Source organism: Chelonoidis abingdonii, chromosome 1 (assembly GCF_003597395.2).
Source record: "Chelonoidis abingdonii isolate Lonesome George chromosome 1, CheloAbing_2.0, whole genome shotgun sequence".
Classification (NCBI taxonomy): domain Eukaryota; kingdom Metazoa; phylum Chordata; order Testudines; family Testudinidae; genus Chelonoidis; species Chelonoidis abingdonii.
In genome coordinates this window covers 314,991,578-315,012,980 of record NC_133769.1, presented here as the reverse complement: position 1 = coordinate 315,012,980, position 21,403 = coordinate 314,991,578, and the positions used below count along the sequence as shown (strand labels likewise).

The 21,403-nt window shown below is 41.1% G+C and overlaps 1 protein-coding gene across 3 annotated transcripts in view; it reads left to right on the top strand.

The window, feature by feature from the left end:
- CAB39L (calcium binding protein 39 like) overlaps positions 1-21,403 on the top strand; it is a 104,195-nt gene that overhangs the window by 52,600 nt on the left and 30,192 nt on the right. For all 3 annotated transcript variants that reach the window (XM_075061601.1, XM_032788813.2, XM_032788814.2), the window contains 2 exons: positions 7,152-7,316; positions 12,279-12,397. In XM_075061601.1, the coding sequence (XP_074917702.1) occupies positions 7,152-7,316; positions 12,279-12,397 (284 nt within the window). The remainder of the gene's footprint in view (positions 1-7,151; positions 7,317-12,278; positions 12,398-21,403) is intronic.

Below are 21,403 nucleotides of genomic sequence, written 5' to 3'. Positions count from 1 at the left end.
TCACACTGCTGGATCTTACTTCTGTGCTTGGCCATAAAATGTTGGCACGTTTAGTGCCACTAGAGCTGTTTTTGTGCTGTGCTGTGCTGTAGTCTTGAATCCTGATTGTGAAGCATTCCGAGTGTTGGCTGATGTCTTGTTGAAGCTTGATGGCTATTAATTTCTCAGTTATTTCCTCTAGGAATGTGAAGTTGAAGAGATCTTCAGGGTCAAGTGTTGACTTCTTGAGGATTGGGCAGACTATTGCATTTTTCAAGGAGTTTGGAAAGTGTGCTTCTCTAAAGAACAAGGCTTTTATCTGCTCATTCTTCCACTCAGATTATTTTCTCTCATTTCTATTTACTCCTGGTGCAACATAGAATCATAAAAATGTAGGGCTGGAAGGGACTTAGAGAAGTCATCGAGTCCAGCCCCCTGTGCTGTGGCAGGACCAGATAGACCTGGACCATCCCTGAAAGGTGTTTGTCCCCTTGTTTTTAAAAGCTTCCAATAATGGGGACTCCACAGTTTTCCTTAGAAGCCTATTCCAGAGTTTAACTACCCTTACTACTACTACAATCCTAATATCTAATTTAAATCTCCCTTACTGCAGATTAAGCCTGTTAGTGCCTTCAGTGGACACGGAGAACAACTGATCACTGTCCTCTTTATAACAGCCCTTCACATATTGGAAAACTATTATCAGGTGTCCCCTGCCCCCCAAATCATCTTCTCTCAAGACTAAACATGTCCAGTTTTTTTAACCTTTCCTCATAGGTCAGGTTTTCTAAAAACCTTTTATCATTTTTGTAGCTCTCCTCGCGACTCTTTCCAGTTGTTCACATCTTTCCTAAATTGTGGTGCCCAGAATCAGACACAGTACTCCAGCTGGGGCCTCACCAGTGCATTGTCCAATGGGACATTTGCCTTCAGTGTCTTTTCATACAACACTCTCTTGTTAATACACCCCAGAATCATATCAACTTTCTGTGCAGCTGCATCACATTGACGACTCATACTCAGTTTCTGGTCAACTATCTGGCCAGATCCTTTTCAGCAGTACTACCACATTTTGTAGTTGTGCATTTGATTTTACCTTCCTAAGTGAAGTACTTTGCACTTGTCGTTATTGATATTCAATGATCAATTTAGGCCCAAGATGCTTGAAAGAGACCCTTTTTGGTTAGTGACACAATTCCCCATCTGTCTCTGCATCACACAACATGGGTCTCTGCTGCACCTCTACCCCAGACTTCCAGTTTGGGAAGCTAAACAATTTAAAGGCACAGTTCCAAAATCCACAGTCTATAGCTACTAGGTTTTATAGGTTTCTCTTGTCCTTTGCTTCTTGGATCATGTGGATGTGCTCAGATACTTTTTGTTCCTGGAATGGAATGTCTTCTGCATGTAAGGCTGGAGTGGGATTCCCTCCAAGGAACAAAGTGCTTGTGTACTTCAGCAATGGGAGCTATTATAAAGAACTATGAAGCTTAAATACAAGTGGCAAAATAGAGGCTAGAAGTGATCTTTAAATTAAGGCCCTGCATTTGAGGCTTCAGGGTCTCCCTGCACATAGATTATGAGGGTTAAGTCTAAAGAAGAGGGCCTTAAACTTGGCCAGGAATAAGCTATTGTAGGGTGACCAGATGTCTCTATTTTATAGGGACAGTCCCGATATTTGGGGCTCTTTCTTATATAGGCACCTATTACACCCCCCACCCCTGTCCCAATTTTTCACACTTGCTGCCTGGTCTCCCTAGGCTATTGTTGACCTTGATAAGAACACTTATCCTTTTGCTGGAGGATAGTATGTGAAAGCCAAATTGCAGTGTGTCCAAGAGGAAATTAAAGAAGATGTTGAAGTCGTCAGGGTAGACCACATGTACAAGGAGTTTAGAGGTGAGAGGAGGGATATGAGGTAGATGAAGACAGAATTTGAGTCAAGATGCTGTATAACTCCCAGGTTTTTTGTTTGTTTTTCCTTTAAATTATTTATTTTCCTATCTATAGTTCTATGAGGCTACAACTGAAGTCTGAATCTTGCAGAGATTTTCTGCCTGGCAGAAAGGACTATTTGTGTTTAGAGAGAACAGCGGGGTAGTGATTTGTTTGTTTTGTGTTTTAATGCAAAATGCCATAAAATTTCACACTCAGCCAACCAGAACTGATGAAAAGCCAAAAATATACAGGGGGTTTTTTTGGATATGAAAATATTTCCACAGCTTTCGTAAGGATTTACATTTTCAATTCACACGATAATATCCCTGTTCCTAAGCCATTTTGTACTCTGTCTGATAGTTCTAGTGATGTGCCATTAACATCTGATGGTTAGAAATAGGCATGTATTTAGAGTGAGCTGTCTTAATCAAAGACGGTGACCATGAGAAATGTTTGAGGAAAGAGAGCCTTCTGTTGTGGCTAAATAAAACTTTCATTGGGAAGGGAATGTAGATTAATCTCATCACACGTTGACCTATCCAAATTAGTGGGCTACTGCAAACCTGGTACAATTAGGAGGTAAATAATATTTGTTATTTTATATAGTGTGAAGTGCATGCTGGAAACTTTGCAGTTGGGTATGAAATCAGGGAAGGGGAAGCTGATTCCAGTCTATCTCTCTCCTGTAAATTTGGGTTAATTCCATTGGAGTTACTAGAGTTGTATCAGTGTAATTGTGGTGTGAGATCAGACCCATCTCAGTCTCTACCTTGAAGTGCTTACAATCTATATATTATGTGGTTTTCTCGAGCATGCGGTGGGGATTATTTATGTAGCGTTATCTTGTTTTCAAACACTGAAAGACTTTTTTCATTCAGTAGAAACTATACTCCTGGGGGAAATCTGTACCACTGCACATGTGCAGAATTTATTTCCCCCACAGATATCTTTGCTTCCACACAGAACAATGATTTTCTAATGGGGAAGCAAAGGAAAGCCATAAGAGCAGTTGTGTGACCCTCGCCAGCAGTATGTTTTGGGTGCCCAGGGCAGCCAGCAGAGAGGTGAATCACTATGGCGCAGAGAGTGGGACTTGGGAAGACTTGGCTGGTGGCTCCTACCTGTGCTGACTCTTCCCCTGCACAGCATCCAGGGCTGTGTCAGACCCACCCACTCCTCTGTAGGAAGTTCTGCAAACTCCGCCCCCCCCATGCTTCCTGCACCCATCGCTCCTCAGCTGCAGAAACAGGGATCCCTGTACAGGGAGCTGCTCCCCAATCTGCGCACTCCCCATGCATCCAGACCCTCCTGTCGAGCCTCACCTACCCCCACCCCCAGAACCCCCTCCAATGAGCCCCATTCCCTCTGCACCTGGATCACTCCAATGAACCAGCCACACCCGAATCCCCACCCTACCAAGCCCCAACCAGCTGCACATGGCTCACTGCTCCACTGAGCTCCCCACACCCAGATCCCCCTTCTGAGCTCTGTCACCCCCACATCCCTCCCTGCTGAGCACCAACTACCTTCACTTGGACCCCCTGCAGAGTCCCATTACCGTTGCACCCACAACCCCCCAACAAGTCTCTGTGCATCCAGATTTCCCCCCCCCAAACACACGGATTTCCCCACTGAGCTGCCCACACCCAGATTGCCCAACACAGAACCCTCTCAACCCACACCTGGGTCCCCAAACACTAAGTCCCTCCACACTTGAATCCTATCTTGCTGAGCCTGCACACATCTGGTGCACCTGGCATCGAGGGGCAGAGCCCTGCAGTGTTTCTGGGGCAGGCCCGGTCCTTGCGCTGTGTCAGAGTTGGGTGCAGCCTCACCACTGAGTCAGTGACCTGGAGGGGAGGGCAGGATGCACAGCGATCTCCCACCTCCGTGCCACCAGTGACCTCTGCTCCCCAATGCCATGCTTGGAGCCTTCATGTTTATTTGACAAATAAATAAAATTTGCAGAATTTTAAAATATTGCGTGCAGAAATTTAAATTTTTTGGCGCAGAATGCCCTCAGGAGTAAAACTAGGGATAGGCTCAGACCGGAAGCCTAGATCTGAATGTTTGAAGACTGGATGTTCTTCTAAAAGATATGCTCTAGAAATTATTTTGGGGAAGTTCTATGGCTTGTGTTATACAGGAGGTCAGATAAGATGATCATAGTGCTCCCTTCTGGCTTTGGATTCTATGAATATCCACCAAAATTTGAGATGTTCAAAATCTTAACCTGGTTTGGACTTTACAAATGGCTCCTGTCTGTCTTCTTGGCCAAACCAAAACCCTGGATTCAAATACCTTCTAGTGGATCTGAAGCATCATCAGGTTTTGTATCTCGCACGCATGGCTGATTCACCTGAAAAGTTGTGCTCATCAAAAGTGTTTTAAAATAAACCGTGAAGGAGTGGAGGATGAAGGATATTTGACTTTGGTTTTGCTTAGTGACAATTGTTTTGTTTTAGTGGAAGCAGGTTAGGTTGTTTACCTTAACCTGCAATCTAGATATCTGTACACTCCATCGATACCTTTCTAGTTAAAGATAACACTGCTCTACAGCCAAAATGCTTCTGAAATAAATGTAGTCAAACTTTACTAATTCTGGGTCACTGAGAACAAAAATGATGCTTAAAATTGTTGATTGGCTCTACTCTAGCTGTTGGGCTCCAAACTACAGCAGTGGAATCTCCTGGCAAGTGATGTTAGGGTTTCCATGTTCCGTGACCGTCAAAAGGATCTTGTCCCATTCTTCTTCATGGAAGGTGATCTTGTAGCCGCAACAACTCCGATGGTGTGATGCAGCCCTTCACACATCGTTCACGGTCCAGACGCCGCTGAGTGCGAGTTATCAGATATGGGTTCATTGATTCATCGAAGACGAGTCTTATAAGCTGTTTTGCTGCATAATGCAATGTTTTGCATGCAATTCCAGATGGTGCATGCAGTCTATGAAGGAAACCTATGAACATGAAAAACTTTGAGGTGCATAAACTAATGACAACTATCAGTGGCAGCGTTGTGCGATTTGAAGGTGTGTCTCTTGCTTGGTCTGCAGACTGACACACAAAGTGCTGCTGTTTTCTTCTGCGAATGGGATATTAGTCGTGCAAGAGATCCACTACATCAAGATAAGATTGCGCCTACATCCTGACAGTCATTGGAGCTGGGAGGCGGAAAAGTGTTCAGCATGCCACCCTTTGAATCCAAGGAGATTTTGTTACCTACTCCTCACATCAGAGCTGGATCTGATGAAGAAACTTTTGGCAGGCTATTGACAAAACACAGCAGCTCCAGTACCTCCGTGGAGATTTCCAAGGTAGTGAAGCTAAGATAAGGAAGTGTGGCTTGTTGGTCCTCAGATTCATAACTTTTGGAGATGATGCATTTGACCATTGCACTGCGGGCATGGAAGAGGCAGCGAAAACCTTCCAGTTAGTGGCAAGTAAATTTTCTCGGAAACAACAAGGCACGACAACTAACAGGTTGTGGTTGAAAACCTCCTCAAGGATACAAAGCCTGTTGCAAAGTCACTCAAAAGACTACATTTTTTGCACTTCACTAATTTCACGACTGCGGAGTCAGTGAAGTGACGGATGGCGAGCAATTCAACCAGGACATTGGCACAATGAGAAACGCTTCAGGGCAAATTGAAGCCCTCAATGCTTGCGGCGATTGCTGGACAGTGACAAGAGATGCTCCATTTAATGAATACAAGTCAACCAGAAGCGCGAGTGAACACTGAATAAGACTAAACTAAGTACATAGATAGTGTTTTGCTTTGTTCATAGAATTTTATTATAAACCCTTTTGCTGATTTTAAGTGTTACCTAAACGAGTACAGGTGAAATTTTCAATGTAAGCATACCATAAACACATGAAAAGACCTAGTTTACAATTTCTGAACTATAAGCCTGCTATCTACACAACTACTACATAGACAAATGTAAAAACTTAAATATCTTAGAAACAGTAGCCAATCAGTTGTTTTAATTGTCATATTTGAATTCAGCACATCAAAATACATAATAAATACCACATTTTATCTCTGAAGCAGACAACTTCTCAAAAATTGTAGACCAGTGTAACGGGCCAGGCTTGCTGGTTGGTTTAGGACAATGGTTCTCACACTTTTCTACTGGTGACCCCTTTCACATAGCAAGCCTCTGAGTGCGACTCCCCTTATAAAGTAAAAACACATTTTTATATATTTAACACCTTAATAAATGCTGGAGGAAAAACGGGGCTTGGGGTGGAGGCTGACAGCTCGCGACACCTCATGTAGTAACCTGGTGACTCTCTGAGGGGTCCCAATCCCCAGTTTGGGAACCCCAGGTTTAGGGTCTAAGTGGCAAAAACACTGTTATGGGAAGAGTAGATTGCAGTGGTGCAAAGCTGACACTGTCTGTAAGGAGTTACTTGATCAACTGTAGTGGGGCCAGTGCAACCCCAAAAGTAGGGGGCTTTGGACAGAAAAGGTATATATCCAAGGCAGCTGGGGAGTGTGCTGATTCAGGCCTGGGCTACACTAACGTGGTGGGAGTTCGAACTAAGATACGCAACTTCTGAAGTCGAAATACCTTAGTTCGACTTACATGGCCATCCTCATGGTGGCAAGTCGAGTGTCGGGGTCCCCCATCGACTCCGCTTACTCCTCCTGCTGAGGTGGAGTACGGGCGTCGATTAGCGGATTGATTTATTGCATCCAGATGAGACACGATAAATTGATCCCTGATACATCATACACTACTTGCCGATCCGGCGGGTAGTATAGACATACCCTTAGTGTGTCCCTCAACACCTCCCTCTTGTGGAGTCCTTTGCTGGAAACTTGAGGAAGGGTGGCAGCTGAAGCATCCCCTGCCTTAATTTGGAGCGAATGCCTCCTGAAACATAAAGGGGCCTTGCTAACACAGGGAGGTGTATCTTATAACTTCACCCCAGAATCTGACCCCATTTTATGCATTATTACACATATGAATATATGGTATGTTGCATTTAAATTCAACGACAACTGAATTCATGTGTGGTTTTGCCTGAGTAAGGGCTGCAGGATCCAGTGTGAATGTTCCAGCTCCAGTGTATGCAAAAATCTAGTAAACCATTTAATACCATTAACCTTTTTTTGTACTGGAATCTGTCTGAAGCTTTGTTTGGACAGTTTTTTTCTGTTACCAATTTTATTTACACTGAGGTTGGTTTGTTCTTTAACTGTTAATGTCCTGTTTGATTACCAGGCATCAGAAGAAGTGTCAAAATCACTGCAAGCAATGAAGGAAATTCTGTGTGGTACTAGTGACAAGGAGCCGCCAACGGAAACAGTGGCTCAACTGGCACAAGAATTATACAACAGTGGCCTGCTAGTGACACTTATAGCCAACTTGCAGCTGATAGATTTCGAGGTAGGTCAATATTAGTTCTCTGAAAGGAAGAATTCCATCTTTTTTATCCTGATATTGTCATTTAGCTTAGTTGTAGTTTCCTAAAGTTTAACAGATTTGTGTGTAGTTTGTTCTTCCCAACACTCACTTTCACTATAAACTTCTAGACGTGCTGAAAGATGGGGGCTTTTTTCAATAGAGCATTCCTCTGTTGTTATGTAGTGATCAATATGCTGATGCATCCTGTTTAATTAAGCCAGAGAGGGTACCTGTGTATTAGATTCTTTCTTGGCATAACTATGGAGTATCAGAATAACTAAAAGATGGACTGTTCAGATGTTGTAAGGCAATGGGATGCAAAATACAATTGAAAACATTATAATGCTGTTATATACTTCAGTGGTGCACCCTCACCCTGAGCAGGTTAAATTCTGGTCACACTATCTCTGAAATGATACAGTGGATTTGGAGACAGAATGAAAATGACTGGAGCCATAGAAACATTTCTTTATGAAAAGAGAATGAGGGGATTGGGACAGCTTAGTTGATAGAGGTATACAAAATAATGAATGGCTTGATAGATTGGACCAATCCTGTTTTCATTTCTCAGAGTAAAAGAATAAGGGGACATTAAATAAAATGGCAAGGCAGCAAACTAAATATTGGTAAAATAAGGGAATACGTAACTCATAATTAGCTTCAGGAAATCATTGCCACAGTATAACATTAAGGCAAAGAACTGGGAATAATTCAGAAAAGGATTAAGCATTCATATGGACAATGAGAATATCTCCATTTACATTAGAAATTATTAAAAATAATTTAGGATGCCTATAAACTCTCATAACCAATCTCTGACTGACGCAGGTTGGGAAGAAACTTCCCCATAGGGAGGTTATTCTAGAACTTCACTACAGCATTTCTTGCACTGCCTATGAAGGTGCTGTCAAAAACAAGATCCTGGACTGGAGAGGCTACTGTGCAGATCCAGTATGGAAATTCCTGTGTTCCTACTTGCTCGGATGAATCATCACAAATAATTCAGCATGTTGGTGCAGGGCTAGAACTCAGGAATTCTGTACTTCCAGTCCTACAGGATGCTTACACAATGCCTCCCGTTAGCCACAGTTTGAAGTAGGGGCACTAACTGAATGTGTAGTATGGGGAATCTAATTAAAACCAGCTTCCAGGGAGCATCATCCTTTTATCTTGTTTCCCAGTGGTGACTCTCTGCAATCCTGTGGGAGTCACCTTTTGTGAGCGTTCCCGTGGGGAACTGTCCCCCATTTAATGGAAAGAACCCTTTGTTGTGCTGTTAGTTTCTGCCTCCTTTGAAAGTGAATCAAAAGGAGGAACATTTTCCAGTGTGTGAAACCTGAAGTCCTTTAGAGCTGTAACGGTGGCTTTCACTGAAATGCTGTAAGAAAAAAATACTTGTGGTATTTCACTGGAAAATATGAAATATGCTCCTTCTCATGGCATTTCAGTGAGACTTAATGTTCATTTTGCAGTATTAAATGGCATAGCCTTGGGAGATTTATGTTCTAGGGATAGATTATTTTCATTTACTTTTAATATAAAAATTCCCTTGTCAACACAAGTTCCTTCCTCTCCCTCTATTCTTGAACTGAGAGGTTTTTTGATCATAGAATTTCTTCAGTTGTTTATGTTGTTCTCTTGCAATTGCTAAATGTGTCAGTCTCTAAATGTTTTCTTTAAAATCAGAAAAATAATCCCGTAGTTTGAAAACTGTAAAAAAAAAATAAATAAAAGGCACCATCATCATGTGACATCTCAAATCATGGGATAACTACTGCTTTAAAAGCATGGCATTCGGTATCATTTATATCAAGTGAGAAATATTCCTTGGCATATTTCTCCAGAGTACAGTCTTCCAAGCCAGGACTCTGTCTGGGTTGTCAACTGTGCACCAGCAACTATGTGGTATTTATTATTACTGTGAACAGAACTCTAAATTCTTCACCTGTGAAATTAGCCTCATCCATGACCAAGTTATATAATCACACAGCAAAACTCTCTACTTTGCCACAGTGTTACTGTTAGACAAATCAAAGGGATGAAACACATACTGCATCAGTAAAATGTAATTGAAAAGGAGTTTGGTAACAGTGTATGCCCACTGTGTCTTCAGGTTCCCATAATTTTTTGAGCTTCTAAACTTTCCTGGCCACATTTGACCCTTATTTTGCTGTCTTCCAGTTGTTACCCACATATAACTGATTGTCTGTGCAATTCATTACTTGTCAGCATGCAAATGCGTTTTCTGTGTTTAATCCCCTTTTGTACCATTATAAATCATGTTAAAATCTGGCTTTTTTTGAGGATTGATGCTCTTATAAAACAGTGGAGATGGCCCTGACCAGGAATTATGAACCCAAACAGAACTTTGGGAAGTTCTAATTTGAATTCATATCTGAACTTTATAACTTGGGCCAGTAACTATAAAAAAAACTCTCTTAGTTGGCTAATAAAGGGGGTGAGACATAGTCAGTAGTCCAGAACAAATGATAACCTAAAACTGCTACATTACAGAGATCCTACATTCATTTTCTTGTCTGTGATTGCTTTAAAATATCACATTAGCTTGGGTTGTTTTATGGCGGAGGAATCTGGTAAATTATTATCCACAGAATGAGCTTATTATCCTTTGCTCATATCTAGTCACTGTGCTTTGGCTCCAGTTTTGCCCCTCCTCTACTCTGCTTCTATTATGTCTTGCATTTTTCATTGTAAAGAGAACTTGCGTTGCAAATTCCACATCAAGGAAGCATTACAAAATCACATAATTCTTGCATACATTTTTGATGGGTGCCTGCCTTTAGCCTCTAGGGGATGTGCCATTTTAAAACACACAATTGTAGTGCACCTAGTGTTTAAAACTTAATATGATGTTTTTGGCACTCCTTCCTCTGTCTTGGCCAGACGTGGTGGTGATTCCAAAATTTAAAATGAGAGTATGGTGAACTATATGGCTGATATTTGTACAGCCCTTAATGATTTAGGCCTAAGGAACTCGAGTGATTATTCCTCTGCTGTGAGCCCATAAAGCAGTTGTGATTGACCAGCCTGTCCTTCCTGAAGTGCAGACTGGATAGTGCCATTGCTTTGTCTGTTCAGGACCCCCCCACTCTATGAAAATTCTTTGCTAAATGAGTCTTCCAGAGTCCCTCTGAGGCTGACTTCAGGACTTTGTGTAAGGGCTTTTGGTTTTGGCACTTACCTACCTACCTACAATGGGAAATTTAAAAGGATGAGGTTTTTCTTTCAGGCGACCTCCCCCACTACCACCAACATACATGAGTTTCTGTCTGACATTTGAACATAATACATTTATTTTAAATCAAGAAAATAATATCCCCCATTTAACAGGAATCTGGATGCTGGTGGGGCTCAGGATCTGTCGTCTTTGGGACAAGCCTCATATCTGTTTTCTTCTGTAGTCTATTCAGTGTTCACTGATGTCACTGGGAGTCCAGACACTCGAGAGGCAGTCCCAAGGGTCTGAGAAATCTCTTCCCAAATCCTGTGCTTATGCAGCTAAGATCATTTACATTTCCGGCCAATATTGTCTCCCCTTTTCAACAGCTCTTCTTTTCTGGATTATTTTCATTGTGTACTTACTTTTGGAACTCCTGGGAACACATCTTATGACTTATGGATTTAATTGTGCAGCATTCTGGATTTATGTGGAGAGTGTTACAGTTGAAAAGGGAAAATTTTAAAAAAGAAGTTGGCTTAATTACAGGAATGTCCAAGTGTCAAGAATATCTCAAATAACAGCAGATGGGCCATCCTACTGATTTGATTCCCTTTCTTAGTCTCTTACTCTCCAGGCCAGCTGGGCTGGAACAACTAGGAAGGCAGAATATTCAGTCCTTCTCGAGAGTGATTTATTTGCAAGGATGAAGCTAGGAAAATTCTCCTCTGTGTGAAACTATCTACCCTTTGCCTTGAGACCTTCATTAATTTCCCAGCCAAGGAATGTGTTTGTCTTCTTGTAATGCTTCTATGAATATTATACAGATTATAAATAATGGACAGTGCAAACTATAGGAAAGTGTTATGACCCAATATTTATCTGCTACAAGACCTTTAATGCGACTCTCTCCACTTTTGCAACAGCAGTCTCTCTGGGTGATTATAAAATGGCTCAGAAGGGCCTTCTCAGAAGTCTTTAACTGGAATGATGATGACTAATGCGGTACAAGATTCAGAAGATGTATATGTGGGAGGTAATAGCAGGAGAAAATGGGAGGGTTCCTCAGGGCTTCAGCCAAGTTATGGACCAATCTCATCCAGTTTTGGGGGAATAGAGCAGAGTCAACAACAACAAAAAACCAGAACACAGATAATGACAATAACATTTGTCTTATACTTACGGTTAACATAAAGATTATAAGAGGAATGGTAGTCCTGTCCTTCAGTACACCAGGCATGTTGCTGTATATTAGGGGTTTTTAAGAATAAAAGTTAGCTAAGTTTGAGCTATCATTTTGATTGTGATAGTAATAAAAGGAAAAATGTCTAGTCTGACCAAGTGGGTCAAAACCATGCATTGCACTGCCCCATTGGGAGCTCGGTTTGAGTGCTGCTGTGAACACTCAGAAATTGGGGGCTAAGGGAGCAGCTGTGCATCACTGGTGAGACATATTGCTAATTAACAGAACAAAAGATTTGGTTTTTGTCTTCACTTTTGGCAAAAGAAAATGCAAATGGTGGAATTGGTATTGTCTAGAACAAATAGATGGGGGAACCAAAGGATCCTGTTGAGCCATTGGAGATGCTCCCATCTTTCGAGCAATAAGATGTGGGGGGATCAACAGCAAAGAAAGATAGCTAGGGCAAGTTGGTGTTGACTTGTTCTGTTTTGGGTTTCTTTTCCTATTGTAAATAAAGACTCTAATGAATAATCAAATTCTTTCATGTTTTCACACTTGCAACTATGTTTTGTTTCTTTAATAGGGCAAAAAGGATGTGTCCCAGATATTTAACAACATCTTGAGAAGACAGATAGGCACTCGAAGCCCTACTGTGGAATACATTAGTGCCCATCCACATATCCTATTTATGCTTCTAAAAGGGTGGGTATTCATTTTAATCTGAGTTTGATTTCCATTAAGCAGGATTGTCTGGCGAATGCTTGTATTACATTTGATTACCTTATACGATGGTTTAAAAAAAAAAGTGGATGAAATTTCAGCCTTAATTTCAGATTTCTTGGCTTCTGTTGACTTGCTTCTACTTAAGTGGACACTTGTACACATTTCAGTACTTTACCTGCATTATTTATTTGGCCATGATTTCTTGGCCAAACTCCATAGTGGGGTAATTACATTCCGACTGCTTTCCGCCTCTGTTTTCCATGAGATACTCTCTTCCATTCCTGCCTTAAACTGTTGTGTAGGATTGATGGGTGCAGCTAAGTAACTGCTGAGTTCCCTTCACAGGTGGCTGCATTTTGGTAGTGAACAAAATGATTCCTATAAATATTTGGCCAAATTCTGGACTGTTGCATGTTGTGTAGAGAAACAAACTATGCGAAAGGTAGTGGTGTCTGAAAGACATGTTCTACAACCCCTCGTGACCACATGGAGTTTGCACAGTTGGGGCTCTGTGAGTTTTGGACTGACGTCAGAGAGGGGGATGGAATCAGGGAACATGTTCCCCTCAACAACCAGCATATTTCCAAGTGCAGATCAATGCAGAAGTTAACGCTGCTCTTTTCAGCATGAATTCTCCCTCTGGTTTCTGTCTCATAATTAGTGCTCAGCTCAGAGGCCTCCAAGGTGAGCTATGCTGCCATGAAAGGAGGCTAGACAGCAGCACAGAGAGGATATTAACTGCATTGGTGCATGGGAATGCATGAGTGAGACCAAACTTCTCCTGAGGCTTGTGTTCTCCCTGCCCTTATATTGAGAATCTTAGCTTTTCCATGGTTTGAAAGCAGCTATTTTCTGATCACTCTTTCATTTTTTTTTTTCTGGGGGAGGGTGAATATAGGCCATTGTTTATAAAGAGCTTTAGGATTGTTTTGGATGAAAGTTACTATGTAAACATAAGACGTTATATTGGTCAGTTAATAAATATAACCAGTATAATATCTTGCTTAACCATAAAATAGCAGTACTGTTAAACCCAGGCATTCAAAAATCACAAGATGGGCCCCCAAAATTGAGATTAAAAAAATACATCTGAGGGTCTTTAATTACCTTTTTTGAGCCTTTAGGGTTTTAATTTTCAAGCTTTTCTCTGCAACCATGGATAGCAACTTACTGTTTACAAAAAATGCTCTCTGGGATTTTCATATAACAACATAGCTCCATGAGCTGGGACTTTAAGAAAAATCCCAAATATTGCAAGGCTCACAATGAAGTACAAGAGTTGGCAACATGCTCACAGCTCTGGTAATGGTTTAAAACAAAATAATAATAATTGGACTTTGACTGTATTACTAGTTGGGATTTTTTTTTCCTGATTTTCCAAATTAGGAGCCTGCTCCTGTTGAAATTCGTGGCAAAATTCTGGTTGACTTCAATGGGAGCAGGATTGAGCCCACCATTTTTGATAAATTTGTGGGATAAATACAGAAACTGAGCCACTCATTGGTCTTAACATATCATTGGATTTAATAGTTTAACTTTAATTTATCCTTAACCTTGAAACTCAGATTTATTTTATGTCTGTTATTCTAAGTCATGGAGTTAGCAGATTCTCAAAAGGATGCCAGCCAGCCAGCTATATGGATTTTTGTTGTTGCTGAATTTTAATTAATTAATGTCAAGCTACAGATTATGTATTGGGTGAATACTCTATTTCAGAAAACTAGTCTTAACGTTTATGCCAATTTGTTTCTCTATAAAATATTGGCATTTAAAAAAATTTAATAGTATTAAAATATATATATAGCAAATTTTAATAAAGCAAGGCATGAGGTCCATTCACTTATTTGTATCAAGAACGCATTTGTCGGCACAAATTTGGCATTTGCATGTGACTTTCATGTCCAGTTGTAATGATTGCATATACAAAAGGTATGCAAAAATGCACACAGATTTTGGGCGTCAACTACGAAGTGAGTTGGTTGCTAATAATTTAAACAAAATTCCCGAAGGAAATATGTTACAGCTCACTTATATAGTTGCTTCATTTTGATACATTCAAAGTACTGCCTATTTAATGTTTATGTGGTCAAATCCTGAAGTACCCTGCCTGCAAATACATTGCTCAAATGAAAAGCTACATTTTTGTTGCATTGAGACTAGTCTGCAGAGATTTTTGTGAGGGATTTCTGTTCTTCTCTGCTGGCTGTAGATGTGACTTCTCTGGCAGGTCTCCACAGGAGAACGTAGGCAGTAAGAAAGTGAGTATCTCTTACAAATGTGATTTGTGCTCAGCATGGGTCTGCATGGGTCAAATCCTATAGAAAGGGGCATTTGAAGACCATCTCTGTTGCTCCCCAATCCCGAATACTTCAGGCTGGTCTATACTGAAAAGGTACATTGGCATAGGTATGTCTCAAGAGACGTAGCTATGCTGACCTAACCACTGGTGTAAACAGCACTAGGTTAATGGAAGTATTCTTCCATCAACCTAGCTACCGCCTCTCAGGGAGATGTATTAATTACCCCAATAAGAGAACTCCACCTGTTGCTGTAGCGAATGTTTACACTGAAGTGCTGCAGCAACACAGCTGCAGCTCCGTTTTTAAGTGTAGATATAGCATCAGTAGTAGTTGTCTTTAAACAGCTTCTGGGGCTAAGGATTTCTTCAACCTACCGTTTTGCAGCGCAGCTTCAAATTGCTGTGAAGATATGTACACTGTTCCTCTAAATTCCTAGCAGGAATCCAGGTAGGAGGGGCTAAGCAAAGTTCCACCCAGCAACTTGACAATGAAGTAGAGAGAGGCAGAATAGCTGAAGAAATAATGTTTTTCTCATTCTGATTAAGTTTCTTGTTCAGAGTTAGAGGAAAACAACTCTCTGTGACCCTTTTGCCTTGTCATGTGACAGTGATAATAGCTCCTTTAATCACTGCTTAGGTAGATTTTTCATAAAATCTTCTGTTGATTAAGTAAAAAGTAAATATTTGTATAATCTTTAAGTCAGTTTTTTAAACCATTTTTTCACAGCTTTTTGCTAGCTTTCTCCTTTGGATTCTTCTTTTCTTCCCCCTCCAATTTTCTTTGGCACATTGCCTGGTTTTATACAGTGTGGCACAATTCTGTAAAATATTTTTGGATCGTGTCCCAAGTACTCTTTGGACTCTCTGGAAATAAATAGAAAAAAAAAAAAGGTAATATGGAAACTTATAATGTATATTGTAGCATCAGTGGGAATAGCACTATTAACTGTGCCAAAATATTAATGGATGCCAGTCCTGGAGAACCTTATAAGAAAGAACTAAAGAATTCTACTGGAATGGTCCAAAACTCTCACTTTTACAATATTACAGCAATATTTGGGGATTGCTGCTGAATGCTGTAACTTTTATATACTCATCATCTTTGTGGCAAATCCCAAAGGGACATGGGCCCCCTTGTATATCAAGCACCACCTGAATTGATCTCTGTCAAGGTGCTTAATGTGGTCTAGCTGCACATTCAGCTTATGGCCCTCACTAGCAATCTTCTTACACCACTGAAGTTTGTGGCATCTATGTGATCACTGGCCTTGTAGTGACATTCCTTAGTATACATGCTTTGGAATTCGTTGGTCTTCAATTCTTATAACATGTCCATACCAAGAAAGCAGCTGAAACTGAACCATTGCTGATGGAAGTGGCCGCTGGCTTTATTGGCTCTGAAGATCCTCATTTCTGATCTTGTCCTGCCACTTAATATGGAACAACTGACAAAGATAATGACGGTCAAAAAATTAATCTGATGTTCTTCAGCCTTCCTCAGCACCACTTCCATACAATGGAGCTTATGTAACCATGGTTCCATAGATCCACAGCTTCATAGCAAGCTTGATGTCCCCTCAGAGGCTGCTGAACAGCATGAAACATGACAGCAGCTGCTGCCATACAAGCATCCACAGACGCTGGCTTCTCATTTTCCCCGAGGGTGCTCAACCCCCACTCAGCCCCAGGTTCCACCCCTACTTCACCCAGCCTCTTCCTGTCCCCACTCCACCCCTGGTCATGCCTCCATTCCACCCCTTCCCCCAAGGCCTCACCTCGCTCGTCTCTTCCCCACCTCTTTCCACCCCCTCCCCCAAGCATGCAAGCCATAGCGTGCAAGAGATGTTGGGAAGGGGAGGAGATGATCAGCGCGGGCCGCTAGCGGGCGGGAGTGGAGGGGGGGAGCTAGGCTCCCGCTGGGTGCTAAGCACCTGCTAATTTTTCTCCATGGGTGCTCCAGTTGGCACCTATCCAAGTATCTACATCTTTTGAGTATTCTCCAGTGCTGTCTGACACTGCCCAAGTATTTGACAGTTGCTACCTGAACAGATTTTTACTGAGCTGGTTGTAATCTGGATCTGGGGGCTGCTTGATGGGAATGGCCAGGGTCTTAGTTTTATCCAGATTAATAACCAGATCAACATGCACTGCTTCTTTCCCTACCAGATCAGCCGTTAGCTGCAGTAATTCACCACACTAAGCCAACAAGACAATGTTATTGGTGTATTCAAGGTCTCGAAGCAGAATAGTGTTCAGTTCAATGCCACCGATGACTGCCTCCTTGACAGAACAAGGAGTAATGGTCTCAAGTTGCAGTGAGGGAGGTTTAGGCTGGATATTAGGAAAAACTTTTTCACTAAGAGGGTAGTGAAGCACTGGAATGGGTTACCTAGGGAGGTGGTAGAATCTCCTTCCTTAGAGGTTTTTAAGGTCAGGCTTGACAAAGCCCTGGCTGGGATGATTTTGTTGGGAATTGGTCCTGCTTTGAACAGGGGGTTGGACTAGATGGCCTCCTGAGGTTCCCTCCAACCCTGATATTCTATGATTATCTATCAACCAATCAATACCAGTATTGAACAAAGACGGTGACAGAATGCAGCCTTGTTGAACTCCCATGGAGATAGGAAACCATGCCATGTATCTGCCTTTGACTCGAACACACCTTTCTGTTCCTTTATAGGACTCTTTGTGCTCTCTTGATTGATAGAACTTTTTTATACAAGTGATCTTAATAAGGTGCCTTGAGCCTGTAATACATTTGAGCAAACACAGGGGCACCTATCTGCATGGATCCAACTTCAGGGTTGAGTTCCAACTTCCACAACTTATTATAAGTGCCTAACGTAGGGGTAGGGCCCCAATCATACAATTTGTAGCATGTGACCAGTCTTCTGTGCTCATGTGCCATAAATTGGAAGATTGGGTCTATGTGCTTAACTTAGCCCTGTATTTCCTTTGTTTACTTTTTTTTATTGATTATGTATTTTCTTGTGAATATAATATATTTCATTACAAAATTCATTTAAAAAAGGAAGAAAAACTGAAACCCAAAGTAATGCTACAAGTATTCTGTCTCTGCATTTGTCCATCTCTGTTATAAAATTATAGGATGCTGTCTCTGACATACATTTTATTTAAAAAATAAGTCAATCAGGATGTATGTTTTACACACAATTGTAGAAAAAACACAGAACTATCATGAAGGCAAGTCATTGTCTGCATAGTATTGAATGAAAAATTTCCATTGCCATCTGACAGTTCCCAGCAGCAACAACAAAAGGTCACTATTTTCACTGCATAATATGAGCTCTGTTGTTAAGTGGGAAGATTCCCGAATAAGCTCTCCTTCTCAGCGTTTCCTGTGTAATATTGCAGTGTCACTGCCAGCTTGAGATAACTATTACTTTCCGTCCTCATTTTACTTCTCAGTTAATCCCTCCCAAATTGTCAGTTTCACCAAAACACTCTGCAAATGGTGTGTGTGTGTGTGTGTGTGTAATATAAAAATAATAGGATAATTGACATCTGCTGCCAAGGGGACTAACTTTAATGGTCTTTTATTTTCCCTTTATGGAGGCTCAGTATGATTTGCAGAGTGCAAATAGGACTTCAAATGAATGTAGCTTTTGGTATATAAGTTAGCAAATATCCTTGGGATAAATTAATCCCTGATGTCCATTGGAATCCATTGCATTTGGTGGTGTTAGTCTAGGGATGAATTCAGTCCCCTGTGATGTAAAATAATGTATAAGTTTGTACCAGAGAAAATTACAGCAGACTTCAGTTCGGATGCTACGATGGCATTCTGTACATGAAAGAAATTAGAGTTCAAAATCTCCATGGGCCACCTTGCCATGCTGTGTGTCTGTGCTGTATTCCATTGCTGCCTCCTTTCTGAACAGGGATAAGGTCTGTACTATTACAGCATCACACTAAAGGCTTGATCCTGTGCTCATTAATGTCAATAGCAAAACTCTCATTGAGTTTAGTGGTGTAGGATCAGGCCTAAGAAGCTGAGGGGGATGTTGGAAATTTGTCAAGAAGTCTCTTCTTGTGCCCCTCCAGTCTTGATGCCCTGGTTGTCTCCTTCTTCCACCTTTTATCTCTGTGCTTTCTTCTATCCTGCCCCACTGTGCCATGCGACTTCTATTCTCCTTCAAGTCTCTCTTTGACTTGCTGATTTCACAGTGTCCACAAAAATGAGTTGTAAATATTAAAGTGATTTCTTCTTCTGGGTTTCCCAGCGCATCCTGTGTTCAGTGTCTAACTTTTAGGTTGTAAATTCTTCAGAGCAGGTAGGATCTTCATTTTGTGTCTTTACACCATTGAGCACATTGTCAGCTAATAATAACTAATAATCATCACTAACAATGCTGTATTAGCAGCATAGAATCCTGTGGCACCTTATAGACTAACAGACGTTTTGGAGCGTGAGCTTTCGTGGGTGAATACCCACTTCGTCAGATGCAGGTAGTGGAAATTTCCAGGGGGCGCCTTAGAGCCAAGAAAAAGCTTAATGTGCCTTATTGGTTTCTCTCCAGCAGACAATTAATGTTCTACGTCAGGCCTAAAAAAAATAAAAAGTAAGGACCAGACTGCCATCTCTGTGAGTAGTAGGGCCTTTTGTTTTTTCAATCAGACCAGACCAGCTTCCGAGTTTTAGAAAAGGGAATATAGGATTCCAGGCATACTAAGGCTGCATAAACAATTATGGCCACGTGAAGAATGACACAATTAGCTGGCCCCCTAGTGAATGTGAAAAAATAAAGCCACTACATTTTTTAAAGGCAAAATGAAGCTCCCGCTTGCCTCAAAATGGAAAATAAATCCCAAGCACTGCATGACAAATCAAGCCATCTCGTCTATCATTTGGAGGCATTTGCCACCACACTAAACAATATGGACTCTGTATATAGAGTAAAAATGGTTTTTTGTCCACAAATGTTTGTTTTTGTTTTTTTTTTTATTTGTTTTTTCCCTTGTTAAAGTGGAGGTTTCACCCTCCGTTTCTCTAGCTGAGCATCAGCGTCACATGTTACAGAAAAAAAAAAAAAATTTGCAACAAAAAACATAAGAATTCAAAAAACAAAAAAAAAAAAGACAAAAACAAAAAAAAAACAAATCCCACCCCCAGCAAATAACCCAAGAAAAATTTTTTATTTTCTGTTTTTTTTTTTTTTTTTTTTTTTTTTGCTTTTTTTGTTTTGTCTTTTTATCATTCCCTCTTCTTTATTTTTTTTTTTTTTTTTTTTCTTTTTTTCCGCTTTGTTCCTTTTTTTTTTTTTTTTCATCTTTTTTTTTTTTTTTTTCTTTTTTTTTTTTGTTTTTTTTTTTTTCATTTCTTTTTTTACTTTTGTTTTCAAACAAAAAAGACCAAGAATAAGAGAAAGATAGAAAGGGGAAGGCAAGACAGCAAAGACCAGCAACAGAGAGCAAAGCCAGACCAGAGAAGAGGAGAAGAAGCAGGAAAAAGTAGACTCAGGGGGACCCAGGAGACACCCAGCAGAGACAGAGAGTCACTTCTTAGAGAGTGTGGCCAGGAAATTTTAGATGGCTGGGGCTGGGAAACCCAAAAAACATTTTAAAACTTTAGGGAGTAACTATGAATTAAATTAATATATTTTTAGCCAACACACTACACTTCCACAAACAACACAACGTATCTTAGTAAAGTAACGGGAGTCTAAACCCTTAAGTCAAACGCTTTATATTTCAGAATTTGAGTAGTGTCACTGCGGCTTACATAAGCCAAGGCAAGGGTACGTCTTGGCTCCTAAATGTCTGAAAGGAATTTACCAGCTGTCGGCCATAATTCGCAATCTCTCTGCACACATTCCATTCAGACCACTGGTGGATTCTAACCAGAAACCAGGAGGGAAGTAACCATACAGATGCAAGACAGCATTATATCAGAGGGAGCCGGTTAGATTCTGATCAATTAAAACAGCAAGAATCCTTGGCACTTATAGGACTAACAACGGTTTTTTGGAGCTTGAGCTCTCGGTGTGAATACCCATTCGTCAGCTCAGGGAGTAGTGGAAGATTTCCAGGCGATTATATATGCTGAGCAACAACTAGAGAAACGAGATTAGTTCGAGATCAGGAATGAGGCCCTTTTCTGCATAGAAGGTGTGGAGATGTGGAAACCAAGAGAGAGGAAGGGAAACTGGTTCTGTGAATTAGGCAAGTGCCATTGCGGTGTAGAGGAAGTCGGGTGGTCCTGAAGTTTTTTGCCTACGGGAGGGTGGGCGAAGCCCTTAAGCGTCTTGCTATAGTGTGGCCCGGGAGGGTATGAGTGAGATGAGTGGGTGCTCTCCTATAGTTTGTGGTGTTATATTCCTTCCTGGATTATAATGTGAATAATACGCCTCATTAAGATCCAGCAATGCCCTCTGCTATGTACATCGGCCAAACCTGGACGTCATACGGGAAAGGATAAATGACCATTGCCGGCAAATAACTTCAGGACCAGACTTCAAAGAAAACTCTGAGCTCATTAGTGGAGTGTTTTGCCAAATTTGACACCATCAGTCTGGACTAAAACAAAGCTGTGACATGGCATTGCCAATTACCAGAACCAGTTTCTCCTCCCTTGTTTTCACACCCTCACTCTAGAACAGGCCCCATCCTCCCTATTAACTAACTCGTTATCTCTAGCTTGCTGGCTAGCATATATAGACCACCCT